This window comes from Python bivittatus, unplaced genomic scaffold, assembly GCF_059951505.1.
Source record: "Python bivittatus isolate LINGU-HERP-01145 unplaced genomic scaffold, Pbiv_v1 ctg000100_np1212, whole genome shotgun sequence".
Lineage (NCBI taxonomy): Eukaryota > Metazoa > Chordata > Lepidosauria > Squamata > Pythonidae > Python > Python bivittatus.
Genome location: NW_028277038.1, coordinates 5,907,216 through 5,924,186, shown reverse-complemented (window position 1 = coordinate 5,924,186; position 16,971 = coordinate 5,907,216). Strand labels below are relative to the sequence as shown.

Genomic DNA, 16,971 nt, shown 5'->3' with positions numbered 1-16,971 from the left:
TAAGTCTGTTGTGAATCTCATTTTTTTAAAGAAGTAAGCAAACTTGTTTAGTAGTTGGCTATTATTATTATTATTAATTACTGTTACTATAGTTCAAAGCTACTCCATCAGCACTGGTGAGACCACAAGGATGTCACTATGTCAGCCTGAAGGAACTTGCCAGGTTCAGACTGAAGAAAAGAAAACTGAGGGAGACATGATAGCTGTGTTCATGTGCATAAAGGGAATCTTCAGAGAAAATGGTCAAGAATTATTTTTCATGGCCACAGAAAGTAGGACCAGAAATAACAGGTATAGGCTGCAGCTCCATACATTTTGTTTAAATATAAGGGAAACCTTCCTGGACATTAAGCTCTGTGCAACAGTGGAACAGTCAACCTATGGAATTTGTGGGTTCTTCATCTCTAGAGGTGTTCAGAAAAGGCAGGAAAGTCACCTCTTCAATATAATTTAATTGGTCTCCCTGGACATTGCAGGAAGGTGAACTAGATGGTCCTTGTCGTCCCTTCCAACTTTAAAATTGATTCACCACTCATTCCCAAGTAAAAATCTTTCCCTGTTCAGCTAACATTTTTCAAAATTGGATCTTCTGCACCAAAATAGATATTCCACCAAAATAGATGTTCCATCACTGTGAGAACATTCTTCCATATGCAGACCAATCACTCTTTGGCCTGCTTTCATGTCTCATCCGTTTCTCCAGCTAAGCCTCTCCAACTCTGGAGCGTTTAGGGTTTCATTCTGCCAAAAATGTGTGTGTGTGTGTGTGTGTGTGTATAATTTTAATCCTGAGATTTCTGGAGAATTGTGAAGTTTGAACTTCAGTGGTAAGAAAGCTCTAAATGAAACCAAAGCAGAACGCACAGGCATTTGTGTGCATACTTAGAGACAAAATTCTGTGTGGGCTCCATAACAGATGTGTCAAAGACACATACCAAGATGAGGAATTAATTGATACTATAAATAGCCTTGTGCGAACGTTAGGAACACAAAGGGCTTAATATGCTTATCTACAACCAGAATCTGGCTACAGTTAATTGCTGAGGTGAACTTGAATGCCAAGGATATCCTGCACTGGAGGACAGGGAAAAAAGAGACAGAAGGAAGGGATAATTTAGCCCAATCTGATCATTTGATTCCAAGTCACCGGGAAACGTCCTTGCATTTATATTAGAAAAAGCACCACACTGCACCCACGGCTAATTAGGTCCAGAGATGAATTGAAAAAAAGCTTCTGGTTTTTTTTTTTCCACACCTGAAAAACATGTAGCCGAATCACTTCATTCTTGCAGCCACAGGAAAGCACGATGCTCTTTTTGTCCCCCATTTCCAATGGATTTATGAGGGCAACTTCTATTTCTACTCTGGGGAATAATGCAAAGAAATCCATCTGGGCAGAACTGATAAGACAGAAGCAAACAAGAAGGTGGGATGTTTGGTTCCTCTGCTGTCAACAGACACTTCCTGCTAAAGGGGAGAAGAAGACAATGCCCCAGGAAGATCAGAAGCTCCTTGATCATCATTTCTTAGGAGGAATGGTGGAACTGGAATGCAATTAATGTCCCCCCTTGGGGCTGAAATATCGATCTCCCACACAGAGAGGCAAAAGAGGAGGGTGTGTGTGCAAAGTATCCTTCTTGAAGAGCGTGGTGATTTTTCTGAGGATGCATCGTTTCTTTTCCCCAAAGCAAGGCCAACTATTTCACAGCTCCAGCCAACAATAGCTGCGTGAAGCAAATGTACAGTGTCTCCCTAGTTGTCGGGAATAATCTGTCTCTTTGCCCACAGGCACTCAACGGCCTGAGAAGCAGATAAGTTTTAACGACAGCGTCTCTGAGCCTCATCATCAGACGTGATGGATTCTGGATCCAGCTTTTCTTAGCAGCCCGGCCCAACAGAAGAGTCTTTGTAGCGTTTTGCTTTGGAAATCAGCAGGAGAATTGCAAACGCTGGCAATTCACTCCTTGATCCGAGGAAGGGTGAGTGGACTGCGATATGAGGTGGCCGCTGGTAGGGCAGGCCGCACAGCTTCCTAAACTCAGGAGCGGGATGGCAGAGAACGCAGATTGCCTGAGGCCGCACACAGCCAAACCCTAATTGAGACAAGAAGCAATGATGAATCTATTCCAAGCTACCTAAGTGCCTCACACCTACCGCAGAGCAAACCTGAGCAGGTGCTCAACATGAATAGCTTTGCAGTCCACCTGCCAGGGCCTCTTACACCAGAAACACTGGTTGAGCCAGAAAAATATGACTTTTGCATACAAACCAGCTGTATTTTGGGCTCAGAGCAAGCATTATTCTAATCCCTCTGTACCTGCAGTGGAGGAGTCTGCTCAATTCGATGATGCATCTTGAAAGAAACATGAAACAACCCAGGAATCTTGGCTGTCTAGTCCCCAACCCTTCAAAAAAGTGGCACCCTCCTGTCCTGCCTTGACCATCATCTGAAGTTCCCATGCTTCTCAACTTTCAGTGTCCAGCCTCCTGGAAACTCTTTGCTCCCTGTCTCCAGAGGCTGGCGAAGTTGGGCATTTGCTAAGCCCAAAGATTAGCCAAGTTGTCCCACCATGCTTTCACTCCCACTTTTGCAGAGTTCCAAAGACCAGGTGTAGCCTAAGAAGCTAAATCCATTAGTAGAGATTCTGGAACTCCTCACCACTCTCAGTGTCCTCCTAATGCAGCCTTTTTTTACCCAAACAGAGCATGAGAAACATAGCAGAAAGTTTTTTCCCCCTTCTCCCCCTGAGTACTCCCTGTACAATTCTTAGTCTTGATCTCTGTCTCTGATCTTCTGAACTGTCAGGGACAATTTCTCTTTCCTGCGCATCTGAGCCCATTCTCAAGCTTATATGGGTCTCTTGTTAAAAAAAAAAAAAAAAACAAGAAGCAGAGATTTCCCACATTCCAGGAAACCACCCATCTTGGAGACTTTGATGAAGGGGAGCTGAATCCTAATGAAGCGTTAACTAGCAATCTAATTAAGAAGGGACAATCCATTTGCAAGCTGTAACACCACCTTCCCTGCAGATCATGTGGCAAGCTGCCAAAATGTGCACTAGGGGTTTGCAGTGGTAAAGAGGGTCAAGCTCAACAGTTCTCTTGGCAGTGTTACAGAAGTGGTTTGCTGTTGCCTTCTTCAAGATGTTTTTTAAAAACTTCTCAGTTGAACCAACAGCCCTAGGATTCCCACCCAAGTACTAATAAAAGCTGACTCTATTTAGCTTCTGAGACCAGCCAAGCTTGGACTGATGCTCCAGATGTAACTTTGTACACCAGAGCTCAATCTTTATTGAGTAACATTGGATCTCATACTCAGGGCTTTCATGGCTCATAACAGAAAGAAAATGGGGAAGGAAATGCGCCTTCAGAGATTGCTCCCACCCATCCTTTACCTACACCCAGTGGATGGCCGGCTTAGCAAAGAAGAAAAGCTGTGAGTTGCCCTTGGTTTTCTCTTCTTGAGCAGTTGGAAAAGAGAGCGAACTCTGGTGGCATCTTTCTCCGGGAGATCTTGGTGTAGCACAAAGAGTTCCAGCAACCAATGCCCCAATCTCCCTACGTGGACATCCCCCTCCTCAGAGAGGAAGGGACAAAACAGCACCCCTCCCTGCAAGAATGTAGAATATAGACAGTCAAGCAATCTGCGTTCCACTCCCAACCATCTCAGAGATGTTTTCAGCAGGACATTGTCAACATTCCAAATCCTTCTAGAGAGATTTCCTACAGTTACTATGTCCAATACTATTCTACTTGGATAGAGCCAGTCTGGATCCAGTACCTGTTGAAATTACCGCAATGCTTTCTCTGTGAAGCTACCCTTGAAGATGGCTAGAAAACTAAAGCACTGGCTGGAATTAGAAGTTACAATAATATTATGCCAACATCATGCTGTTGGCTTCCAGTTTATTTCTCCACCCAAATCAGAGGGGTGGCATGAATCTAAGAAGTCCTTCAGGGCTCTGTAGAAATGAGAGAACATCTTTTTCCCTATCTTCCAAATCTTGAGATTTATTTATTTGTTTAATTTGTATGCCGCCCATCTCCCCCAGAGATCCTCAGGGAGTCTCCTCCTGAGATCCTCCTCCTGAGACTTCACCCCAAACAACTTCACCTGATGAGTTATAACCTATCACAGAAGCAGATCGTTTGGGTATTCGCTCCCTCCAACATAGAAAGGCTTCCCCAGAGAGATCTACCTGGCCCTACATTTGTTATTTTCTTGGCATCAAAGAGCTTTGTGCTTCCTGTTAAGCCTGCCTCTGCACTATGTTCTTAGAATTTTATCTTCATTACGCTTTTAAATTCTTCTGATGCCCATCTTAATCCTAGCAGATTGTCCTTGATTGCTGGTTTTAATAAATGGTTTCATTATGATTGTTTGTTCTTCTGTGATGTATGAGGATTTTATTTGTATTTTATTGTGCATTGCCATGAATATGATTGGCTATAAAGGGGGTAATAAATCTGAGAAATGATAAATAAATCATATTAATAATCCTGACATATGGTAGGAACAGCACCTGATTTCCAGGAGAAAAGAAAGCTGTGGTAAATATGGCTTAGCAAGCTTTGTTTGCAGAAAGAAAAATATTTAAACAGAGAGAGAAGAAAACCTGCTGTTGCTTATTTCTTAGACACAGAAAAGAGTTTTACAGTCAGCTTTTATTATCTAACTTCATTTGCAATACATTTAATAATAAATCTCGCACATGGAAATGGTTTTAACTCAACAAACTGTTTTTTTAAAAAAAATGCAAGGCATAGAGATAAGAGCACAACAGGAACAAAGCACTTAGGACAAACAACCCTCATTTCCTCCTAACTTTGCAGAATTTTATGAAAAGCCAGAAATTGCCCATTGTGTAAGAAAGAGCAGAACAAAACAGCCATTCAGAGTTTCAGGGTAAAACTTTCAAAAGGGCAAATTTCTCCACTGAACTGTGGCAACTATTTCCATTCTGAGATTGGAATCGCTCAACAGAGTCAAAGTACATCTGCAATAAAATAAAATAAATAAAATAACATTCAAAAGACCAACCCGTACCGAAGGGTAAGATGGGCAGAGCCATAAAGAAACCTCAGACCCAACATTTCAAAAGCGGGGAGAGAGTTTCATTCAGAATAAAACTTTTGCAGCCAAACCATGTTGTCATTATGAGACGATGACCACGACGACGATGATGATTGATTAAACTTGTTCAAAGATTGCAGCCAGAAAGGGCTCAGTGGCCGTAACTTGGGGCAACATTTGTTCTTGACGCAATCAAAGGAACTATTTCAGAAACAAATGGGTGGAAGATGCAGAGAAGACACTAGATCCACCTGCCTGAACGTAAATAAAACGCAGTACACAGAAAGAGGTTGTTTTTCAGGGGAAATAAATCAGAGCAAAACAAAATTCTCACTTCTTATCTGGGGCCCCTCAAACACCCCAGTTCAATTTGAGAAGCGCAGGATAATTGCTAAGAGAGACCCATTACAGCGGCTAAGAGTACTTCCGCTTTCACTCGCTGAGCACGCAAAAGATTTTTTTTTTTTTTGCTTTGACCTCTGTGAGTATTTCAATGGTAGTTGATTTAATTGGAATGAGCTTCGAAGAGAATTTGGCACTGCTCCAAATAAAGTGTCTCCAATCTGCCAGGTGACCCTGGAAAGGACGTAACAGCATTCCCAGACCTGATGGAAGGCCACCTTCTTTGTCCCCACCCACATCACAGACACATGCACACAGAGAGAATTCCTGGGGTGTTGCGTGGTGCAACTAAGTTGTGAGAACATCCATGGAGATAGGAAATTGCCCTTTATGGAGTCAGACTATCACTCCAGGTACTCTAGTCCTGCCTACTTTGATTAGCAACATCTCCCCAGGATGTCCACCAGATGTTTCCTCATCATCTGCTGAAGCCTTTTCCCTTGCTTACTGGAAATGTCAACTTGAACCTAGGACTCACTGCAGGTAAATCCTACCCTCCATCATTATATTAGTGCCCTGGGTAAAGAATTTAGTATCTCTAGATCATTTGATCTACACATCCCACAGTCTCTTGTTATTGGCCAAGTCTCCGGGCTGATTGTTATATATCTCTATTCCAGTTTTTCACTTAGGATTCATATCACCATATACATCTTTTTATTGGAAGATCAGTCTATTCTGCCCACAAGTCCATCCATCCAGTGGTTCCCAAAGCAAGCAATTTCCAGCTCTGGTTTCTCATGATCTTGTTGGCTAGAGCAGTTGGGGGTTGAAAATAGGACGATCTCCCTCCAAAGCATGGGTTCCACCACTCAAGTACATTTGGGAGAGGGGGGAAGTCCATGAAGGCCATCTAGGAAAGGGAGCACTATGAGGACCAAGTTACCTGGAGTACATTACCAAGTATCAACATTCAATGCCATTTGGGGTCAGCTTCTGCTTACCATAGCTTTAGGGCAAAATCCACCTCCTTAGTATTAAGGCCCAGGGAATTCCCAGCTCGATGAAAACTGTTAAGGAACAAGAAAGATATAGCTTAGAAGCTGACAAATGCAATAGAAAAAACAATGACTGAAATAAGAGACATGTACAATGAACATTTTTGAGAGGTACAGGGAACTATTTTGTGGTGAAAAAGATTTTTTTTAGTATCTCATGCTTTGGATCACGTGGTGACTGGTGTGGTGTGGTTGGACCGTGAGTGGGAAAGAGCTGGCTTCAAATCCAAAGAGACTGAAAGCTCACTGGATGACTGGGACTCTCCTCCCCCATCAGCCTAACCCACCTTGTAGCGATGTTCTCAGAAAATGAAAGAAAAACTATATCTCTCCCCTCTGAGCTCCTTATGGAGAAAACCAGCCTAGAGACACACAGAATGGTGAGGCAAGCAGACAATATAAATACATCGTAAGTTTCAATTGATGGTATATAACCATGTCTCAGAAGTTTCTCTCTAGGTCTATCATCCATATACCGAAGAAATGAAGATGAGAGAGTGGAATAGCATATGGAAACAGTTTCCTGAAACCCCTCTGCCAGCCAGCAGAGACTCAGTTAGACAGACCTGTGATCTCTTTCTTTAGAGAGCAGCTCCATAATAATCAACATTAAAGAGAAAGAGCCCATCGCTCAGTGACAGACCACCTGCTTTGCACACAAAAGTTCATCAGTTCATTTTTCAGCATCTCCAGGTAGTTCTATCAATGGCTTTCATCTGTAACTTAGCTGTCCCACAACATTTGGTTCTCAGTTCCCAGCTGACTGTAGCCCTAGAGCAACATTTTAAAAAATGGGATCTCTCTCCTCTGAGCTGTTCTTCTTTACCCATAGATATGTTTTAGCTCCTACAGCCCAAAAGTCTATTTCTCACCTAAGCAAAAAAAGCCAAAACACAAGTTTTGCTACTTATTTTACAGAAGATGTGTTCCATGGTTGTTAGAAAGCTGGAGTCTATTCAACATGTCATGCTGTTAACTCAGCAAACAAAGAGTGGGATTTTAGATTCATGAATTCCTCCAGGCAAATCACCAGTATAACTGTAGTGGGATAATGCCCATCCTACCACCATGGACACAGCAGACGGGAGGCACTAAAACTAAAATAAACTGTCACTCATTTTCAAGAGAAGCAACAAGTGACAAACTTTGCCAAGAAAGGTTATAAATAATCTTGACACCTTTGCTAAGGAACAGGCCCCCCAATCAAGCTGGGTCTGCTAGGATTTGTCCAGAAACATCTCTGCATAATTTCCTCTCACAGCAAAGATGAGAATTTCCCCAACGTTGGAATCAATCTGGAGAGAGATAATCCCAAACAATCTCCTAGGCATCCTAAAATTATTTAAAAAGTAAACATCCTTTCGGGTTCAGCTTAGTTCCTGTTGACTCCTTGTAGTTTTCTTGGCAATAATTGAGATGTGGTTTCTCTTGCTTTATTCTGGAGTCTCTTTTTAACTTCCCCGTTTAGAGATCTACAGGCCTGGTGGTCTCCCACTCAAATGCTAATCAGGTCCAACTCTATTTAGCTTTTCAAGATCAGTCAAGTCCACTGATGCTTCTAACTCGGCTCCAAAAATCCGTACCTGAACACCAAATGCCACAGTGAGTTCAGCATACTGTAAGATCTGCTCTTGGGGGAGTGTGAAACTATCTAAAACAAACCCTAAGAAGGAGGTTCAACCTTTATTTGCCACCAGCAATACTTAGTGTTGATTCAAATAAGGCATATCACCCAATCACACATCTCTTAATCATTTCATTGCTGCATCCCATCCCAGCCTATTTACTATATCCTTGGTCACCATCCCACCAAATCTCACCTGCAAAATGTGTCAGACAAAGGTCCGCCATCACAAATCTACCAATGAGAAGGAAAATGTTTATGACTGATGGCTATGTAAAAGCACACACCAACTTTGCCTTCCATAACGTGATTCTGTTGTCCTAATTTCCTTTTCTCTGCTCTTGGCTCTATCTACTTCAACAATAGGATCTATGCAGGAACGAAGGGGGGGGGGGGAAGCAACATGCCAAACATTTCATAAAATGCGAGCTATACTTCATTATCAAATGCAATTCTCTTTCCTGGCTATACTTCTCTTGTGAATTTTAATCAAATATCTTATAGCTCTCAGATGAGAAAGGTGGAGAGAGAAAAAGCTGTAATGGCTTTTCTAATTGCTTGTTCTATGTCACTTGTAACTAATTACCCCAGTCACACCTTTGCAGACTCTCTGAATCTTTTCGAAACACTCTTTCAAGTGAAAAACACCTCCAATATTAACTGAAGAAAAGGAGATATGCAATTAAGCCTTCCTCGCAACAATTCTCGCAACAACTACCTCTAACTAGTAACAAGGAGGGTAAATTAAAATTTTTGGACAACAGGATTTTCAGAGATCAAATTCCTCAAAACAGCCCAAAAGCTGGTCCTACTCTTGCACAGGTCACAAAATGAGTCATATTCCATGAGATTCTTGTGGCTTTTAGGATGACCCAATTACTTATTATGAATAATTCTAAAAGAACAAGTTCTATTTTCAAACTCAACTCCATCGGTATACGTTTTAATTTTTTTGGCAGGCTGTCTCAAAAAACAAAACAAAAAAAACACTGCCAAGAATTGAAATGGATTTTCAGTGGTTAGGCAGAATGGCAGTATGGCTAGATTCAGTAAATATTAAATGCCTAGAAAATAACTGGAAACCCCAAGTAAAATAATTGAAACTGGAAAACCCAAGCCATGGTTAATTCATTAGTTAAGGTCGCCTGCTAAGTAAGTAATTATGCAATGCAAAATATAGGCCATTATTGTTAAATTGTGCATAAATGTGGCTTAAGATGACAAAACCGGCCACAGCGCACAAACATGCCATAAACAAGAACGCTATCTTTAAAAATGCTAGACTTTAAAATCAACTGAACACAATAAAATACCATCCAAGTGACTGTATGATGCAAAGCGTAAAGCATTTATTAATGGCAGGTTGAGTATTAACGCAGGGAAATTAAGCTCACTTCTTTTAAAGGACACAGCAAAAGGTACGAATCTTCCGCAAAAGTTCCAGGGAACAAAATCTGTAGGCTAACCCTCGCATTGTGCATAGGCCTTTCAACAACCAAGGTGGACCTAAGACATTGTTTATCAACCTCAGCAGCTTTCAGATGTGTAGATTTCAACCCCCAGCATGCTGACTGGGGTATTCTGGGAGTTGAAGTCCATGCATCTTAAAGTTGCTGAGGTTGAGAAACACTGACCTAAGCGTTAATGCTGTGCAAATCTTCATAGTCAATTGAAGAAGCAATAAGATTCTCCTCCCTGTTCTAATCAGCAGAACAGGTGTGGTGCTGGTAGGAACCAGGCATCCATGTATGTGAGGTACTGAGCAGAATTCCAGTTTTGACTGACGGAAGCACCAAAAATGGTGTTTTGATCAAAGCAGGCATCACTATTGGTCACAGGAAGACAGAGGAATCTCACCTCTGTAGCATGAAGCAACTCATCAGGCCAAACTGTCTGCATCACACAACAAGAGAAAAATGAAAAGTTCTCCAGGAAAATGTAGACTTCAGAAATTTCGGAGTGATAATTCACAATCCTACCAAGCATAAGAAATAGAGGATTATGGTCAGCAGGCTCCTGTTCTTCCAAACAAAGCTGGCATTAACCAAAAAGTTGCATCAGGCTATTGGACAATAAATAAAGTTTATCCCAACAGAAAGTAATCATAGTTGGGGATATGGATCCTGCCTCAGATTAGATTGTGTGTGTGTACGTATGTGTGTGTTTTGTTCCACTTGTCATCAAATTAGCTCTTACGCCAAGCCAAGACACGTATTAGCCTTGACTAAAAGAATCTCTTTCCAGGGGGTGACAAAAAGGCTTGTACCATAACGACAGATAATTTCTAGAACCTCACATCAAGTGACAGCATATCCAAAATTTGTTTTCCAATGAACCTTGCAGATTAACAGCTGTACAAAACCAAAAGATTTGCAAAGCCCACTGAGCACCCATGAATTATGAATTATACATTTCCAACTGTTTAAAGCTAATGTACCATAATCCTTCTGTGAAGATTGTGTGGAATGGCTGAGATCATTACCTTTTGTAAGGTTAACGATTCCAAAGAAAAGATATTTAGAAGCTGAAAAACAAGCAAATGTTCCACATGTTACGTTCACAGAACATAACAATGTGCTAATAAGTAGGTATAAATAATTACCTACAAACTTCAAATTCTTACATGCCCACAGCAGAGGCCGCTGCCTTGGAATTTATTTCACAATGAAATTTTCATTACAGAACCCCACTGTTTAATTTTTTACAACCTAACATGCACAAAGGTTCATGAGACCCAATTAAGTTAAAATGCAACCCACAATCACCTTTTATGCAAATGTGTAAAAGGGCTTATTACATGATATGCTAATTCTGAGTTTCATATCCCTCAGATGATGGATGAACGGTAGCACTAAAACCTCTCCAAGCCAAGTTTTTTAAAATTCTGTTCTCCTTTAAGTAGCAATCAGAGGGATCTGGGCAGTATCCTTTTCTGGATGTAGGGTCATTGTCATATTAATGCTATTTTAAAGATCAAGCAAAATCTTAACGGTAGTTACATTTGGAAACCGATGCTCCATGGTGACTCTGGAAACTCCAGTTTTTTCTGTTTAAAATTCCACTTGTCCAAGGGTGTGTCTTGGACTGTCAGAAATGGAATACATTTGAACCAGCATTATATAAAACATGTCTTACAGGAGGTCAGATCATTTGTCCATCTACTGTAACATTGCGCTTTGACAGAGAGTGTACAGAAATGGCATTGAAGAAGCCATCATGTAAATATCAGCTTAGCTATTGAAGAGAGGAAGGGATAAGAAAGACAGTCAAGTTTGCCCTACTTGGAATCTCTATCAGGCTTTCAAGACTCTATTATTATACCCTTTAACAATAAAATAGAGTTCCAATAGTCTTTGTGGATCCTATTTCCTGCCTTCCTTGAAGGGCTGAAAGGTCCTTTCCAAGGTCTCAGCCAAACAGTGCCTTTTCCACCCAATGGTACCTAAGATCCTTTAAACTGGAACTGCCAAGAACTATACATGGGACTTCCTTCTTGCACGCAGCTGTTTTCCCACAAGTTATGTTTTTCCCATAGCTCAGACTCTGCTCAGAGTTCCCCACATCTGCACAGCATCACAAAATTGTGCTGCATTTTGGATTCAAAGGCAAAAAGAGACTGGAGTAGACAGAGTATATTCATGTAGCACCTGTCTGCAACTCCTCACACTATCTGTGTCGTTTCCCAATATCGTAAAGCCACAGCATGATCAACAGAAGAGAGCATCTGGTTTAAGGATTTTTAGACCAACGGTAAGCGTGTCTTTGAATCCAGAGAGCTACAGTTCTGAAATGTTGCAAGTCAGTGATACAGCATTTTTATGGAGAAAGGGTCTAGCTTGAACCCCAGCATCTCTCGGTAAAGCGTGGAAAATTGCTGGAAACATAGGAGAGCAAACGTCAATCTTAACTGAGTCAACAGTTGGATAAATGGGAGGTGCAAATCCATAACTTCGTCAGCAATTGGACAGAAGAGGGTTAGTTGTAGTTCAAAGACGCTGTTCGAATCTTGCAGTTACCGGAATCTTGCTAGAATCCTGCAGTTACCACCCGTGCCTCTGGAGACCACCCTGTCCAAATATGGTGGTGGTTTTTTTGGGAGGGGGGTGCCTTCAAGTCAGTTTTTGACTGCTAGTAACTGCCTTGGCTAGTCCCTGCAGTTTTCTTGACAAATTTTTCAGAAGTGGTTTGCCCTGGCCTTCTTCTTCCTAGGGCTGAGAGAGAGGGACTGGTCCAAGGTCACCCAGCTGGCTTCATACCTAAGGCAAGACTAGAACTAACAATCTCCTGATTTCTAGCCTGATGTCTTAGCATATTCCACTCTTGCTCTGTGCCACAAATACATTTAGTCTTTCCAAAGCTATCTTGAATGCTTTTAATAGAAATAAAAGGCAACCCCCCCAAAACTGAACTCCAAAAAGCAAATCAATGCCAACACTTTGACTATTATCATATCATCCTTGATTGTATTCTCCAAAACAGAGATTAGCCACTACAGAAACACACACAAACAATACTGGAATAATTTGGTTATAATTGCAATAACCAGAAGCACTCAGCAGCCAATACCGTCAAACAATTCCATGTTTAGCAGACGTTCCACCCGAATTTTAATTACCCAGCACAATGGTAAGCTGCCTGTGACCAGTATTCATCGGCGGAGCAATTAAACTTGGCAACAGCTCTAATCCAAACAAAAAACAAAGCAAGACCAGAGAGAGAGAAAGGCAAGAAGTACTGTAGCTACTTGTGATGGAAGTGAATGCACTGTTTTTTTCCCCTAACGCATGTATGTTGCAAAAAAAAAAAAATCATCCTGTATCCAGCCCTCCCCTTTCTGGGGAAGGTGATTGAGAAGGTGGTTGTGCAACAGCTTCAGAGGGCCTTGGATGAAGTGGATTATCTGGAGCTTTTTTAGTCAGGACTCAAACCAAGGTATGGGATAGAAATGGCATTGGTCATGCTTTTGGATGATCTCTGGCATGAGCGGGATGGGGGATGGGAGGACACCATCAGTCTTGCAAGACTGTGTTATTATAGCTTATCTCAATAAAGTATAGACCCAGTCTTCTGGTGGCGTTGATTTTCTGGTCTACCTAGTCGACTGACATGGTAGACTGAATGATCTCTAAGTCCAATCTTGGAATACAGAACCAGGAGGGAGAAATTCTTTGGGGACCTTCTTCTGGTGCCTTCCAATCTTTCATGGGGTACAATTTCTTCATCTAGAAGTAGTGCTCAGGTGGCCAACAGGGAAATTGCAAACCACAAAACAGTATCCCAGAACATACCCAACTCCTTGATTTTGATGCTGGGAAGGTCCAAGCAGTGGTGCCTACCAAATGTATTGGGACTGTAGCTCCCCAAATTCCACTAAGGGGAACATTGGGAGGTGACGTCCTTACACCAGAGGTTGGTCAGCTCAAGATTCTACAGGAGTATGAAACAAGGGATTTCTTCTCTTTTCCAATGACATTCCACATTCCACAGCTCTTGAGCATGCTCCATTGTCTCCCCTGAGCACACCGGTAGGTTAACCCCATTAATTAATTCATTCTAAATCGCCTTCCAGGACACAATGTTTCCCCAAAGGGCCCACCACATGCCATAAAGACCTAACAACGGGCATCAAGTGAAGAGATAACAGTCTGTTTCCTCAATACTAAAAAAAATCCACTGAATTCACCACTGTAAGAAAATGCTTTATTGTATTCTGGTCTCCTTCCCCAAATCATCTCAAGTCTAGACAGCAGGATTGATCTCTGCTGAGCTGACAGCGAACAGAAGATGTTCAAACACAAAGGAAGGCAGAATGTCCTGCACCCAGCGGGCCTCAGATCACCAGCACAATAAGCGCTGGGCTAGATCACAATAGCGGAATATGAATGCTTTCAAAGAAAAGAAAGTGAAGGATTATGTATGTTGGCTTGAGAGGGAAGAGGACTCATTGCAGGGAGAATGAAAAGCAATATATGGTCCAAACCAACCAGGATATAACTACAAATATACAGACCACTGACTGGAAAAATCAGTGAGAAGAAATAAAAGGTTTATATTTGCATTAATGTTGCGTTTAAGGATCCTTACTGGTTGAAAGGAGGAGGAAATAAAAAAATAACACTTAGCAAATGGTGGTATAAGAGAAGAAATGAACCACAGAACGTTCTCCTTCAGCTGGGGCAAGGTCCAACAGAGCTACTGATGGAAGGCTGCTCCTGGTGCTATCTCTGCTATGGAGTTTACTGGATGACTAATGCTTGGTTATAGAAAAAGCCCTCTTTCCCTGTAAACCTGATTTGAATTATTCCATGTTCCCTCAAACATGGGTTTTTCAACTGGAGTTGCTTGTACTACCTAGTGAGATATGGAAGCTCTCTGGGAGTCCTTCAAATTTAAATTAATATTATAACTGAATGCCTGTACATATATCCTCCTTAGAAAGAGCAGATGTTTTTGTTTCGATCTGGATGGAACGCAGGCCTTTGACAGACTGATTGGAGGAAGGTAAGATATGAAAGGTTGAGAAGTACTGTCTATGAAGCTTCTCTTTGGAAGATCTAGAGTTCCTCAGTGTAAAAGACTGTTTGGGTGGAACAGGAACTTTCTACTCCAATAGAGGACCTCAATGCATCTCCCCCTCTGATACACAAATAACAGCTGACTTACTACTATATCCTCTATAGCACAGGGAGTAACAACTATAAACCCTTTTTGCAAATGAAGTCTGGCGTTGCCTGAGAAGTGAACTCCTTGCAAGAAATGTGCCACTGTCTAGCAGATGTCCAGACCTGTTCTTCCAAACACAGGAACATTTTTAAAGTACTTCTTTCTCCAAATCATAAATTATTCACTGGTGATATTTAGCCGACACGCAGAGTGATTGTTATTAAATATCACATCTGTATTGTGGATGAGGTCATGTCTATTAAGAAAGGTTTCCCCTTGGTCTTTTAGTGATGGCCAACTCTTCCCCCCACCAAAGGAACCCAAGGTGGTTGATGTGTTGTTGTTACTTTTAATCAACATGACCCCCTGATGATATAGGGTTTGAGCAAAGTGATTTGCTCAAGGCTGCTTGAGAGGTTTCGCTACTAAGGAGGAGTGTAAACACTTTGCTAATAATTAAGGGATTATGCTGAGGCATCAAAATGCCATTTTGCACCTAGAGGTTTGCATTTAGATGTAATGGGAAGAAGGAATAACCTTGAGGAACAGGAGGAAGAGCCACAACCAAGACAATGGTCAGATAAAAGAAATCTGAGTCCGGGCCAGAACTGTAATTTGAGAAAGCATCTCAGAGAAGTCCCTTCCTAGTTCTCATGAAGAAAAAGGGAGAGGGGAAGCACATTCAGACTTGCAAGATTCTGTTACTATAACTTCATAATAAAATATTAGCTTACGTGTCTTTGGTTTCCAAGTTTGGTCTACCTTCACGGGCTAACATCAATTGCTGTTCCTCCTGTTCCTCAAGGCAATTCCTTCTGTTCATTACATCAGGTAAAACTGTGCTGCCATTCCATAATGTCCTTTGGATAATTTAACAACTTCTGCTTTTTTGTTTACAGTATGTGTTTGTCAGGTTCAGCCCAAAGAACTCCAAAAGACGGTGCAGATACAGTTCTGTTGCGTTTATTTGCTTCCACCTCCAGACAGAAATCACCCCAGACTGAACTGAACTTCCCAAGGCAGCAAGCCAAAACACCGTGAATTCCTTAGGGTGGTGCCAGTCTCATCTTCTTAACCGTCCCACGCTCCAGTTGGGGCTAAGGGAATGCTTATCTCCTCGAGCGCGGCCTTCATCCAACCATTCCTTCACAGTGTTATAGTGTTGGGATTTGGAATTTGAATGTACCACCAGTTTGTTCCTTGAGAATATTTGTGGACATGTGATAAAAAAAATGGCAACAATGAAAAAACCTTGAAAGCCTGATCCTTTCCTCATACTTATACCAAAGAAGGTGCAATTAATTTAAGCTTATTTTTAAAATTTTCTTCATTTCTCAGGATTAATTGATGTTTTACTAACCATCACATTGCTTTTCCAAGGTCATCTTTGTGGTTCTCTACTGGGAGGCTCTGTGGATCAACCTGACCAAGATCACCTGTTTCTTATGTCTGCAAACTAACTCAGGGACATAAAAAATAAACTTCCTGCTCCCAGATTCCTTGGTTCAGGCCTGCTGGCCCTTACACCCAATTTCCTGTTGCTTCCCATCACAAATCTAGGCCAGTTGTTTCCCTTATTAGGGCCCGGAACTACAAAATATTAACCTTCCAACAGACTCCTCTCCATGCAGGACAACCCTGAATCTCAATAGACACCAACTCCAATTTCAGCCACCAGAAAGGAAGGAAGGAACCAAGGAAAGGAAATTTCAAAGGAGACATGTTTTCAGTCTGTCAACACCAGCAGCCATGCCAAGGAAGCACTGGCAAAATAAGAAGGTGCCAAAGTACATATGGGAGCTAAAAACAGAAATGGAAGCAAGGTCTGAATCACTGTGCCACAGTGATTTTCTCAAAAAATATATGATGGGTGGCAGGTGGCTGTTATGGGAACATGTCCAGGAAGAAGATAGTAGCAAAACAGTGCTGAAATGAGGATTCTCTGGAGAAAGCCCTAGTGGTCTCCAGGAGGCCATCAATCAGGGATTCTCCAAAATGCCAGGGTGAATCTATTTCACTGAAGGGTGGGGGTAAGGCAAGAGTTTAGGGTGGAAGGAAACTGGATAGCTTGGCTGATCAGCTTTAGTGAAACATTGGAAGGCAGACAGAAACAAGGTATGGAGTCATGATGGCTTCTAGGTGACTTTGAAGAAGAAAACCTGTTGCTTTTTACTCTATGTGGGTTGCCCTCTGCAGTCCTCTCTGATGCA

At 41.8% G+C, this 16,971-nt stretch overlaps 1 protein-coding gene across 4 annotated transcripts in view; it reads right to left on the bottom strand.

Moving 5' to 3' along the window:
* The window catches only part of ARVCF (ARVCF delta catenin family member), a 257,122-nt gene that overhangs the window by 163,967 nt on the left and 76,184 nt on the right, over window positions 1–16,971 (bottom strand). For 3 of the 4 annotated variants that reach the window (XM_088135346.1, XM_088135349.1, XM_088135350.1), the window contains exon 3: window positions 6,421–6,486. The exons of the other annotated variant lie outside the window; for it this stretch is intronic. Coding sequence is in view for 2 of the 3 variants with exons in the window: in XM_088135349.1 (XP_087991475.1) it covers window positions 6,421–6,423 (3 nt within the window). In the remaining variant the exon portion in view is untranslated. The remainder of the gene's footprint in view (window positions 1–6,420; window positions 6,487–16,971) is intronic. 4 annotated transcript variants of the gene reach the window in all.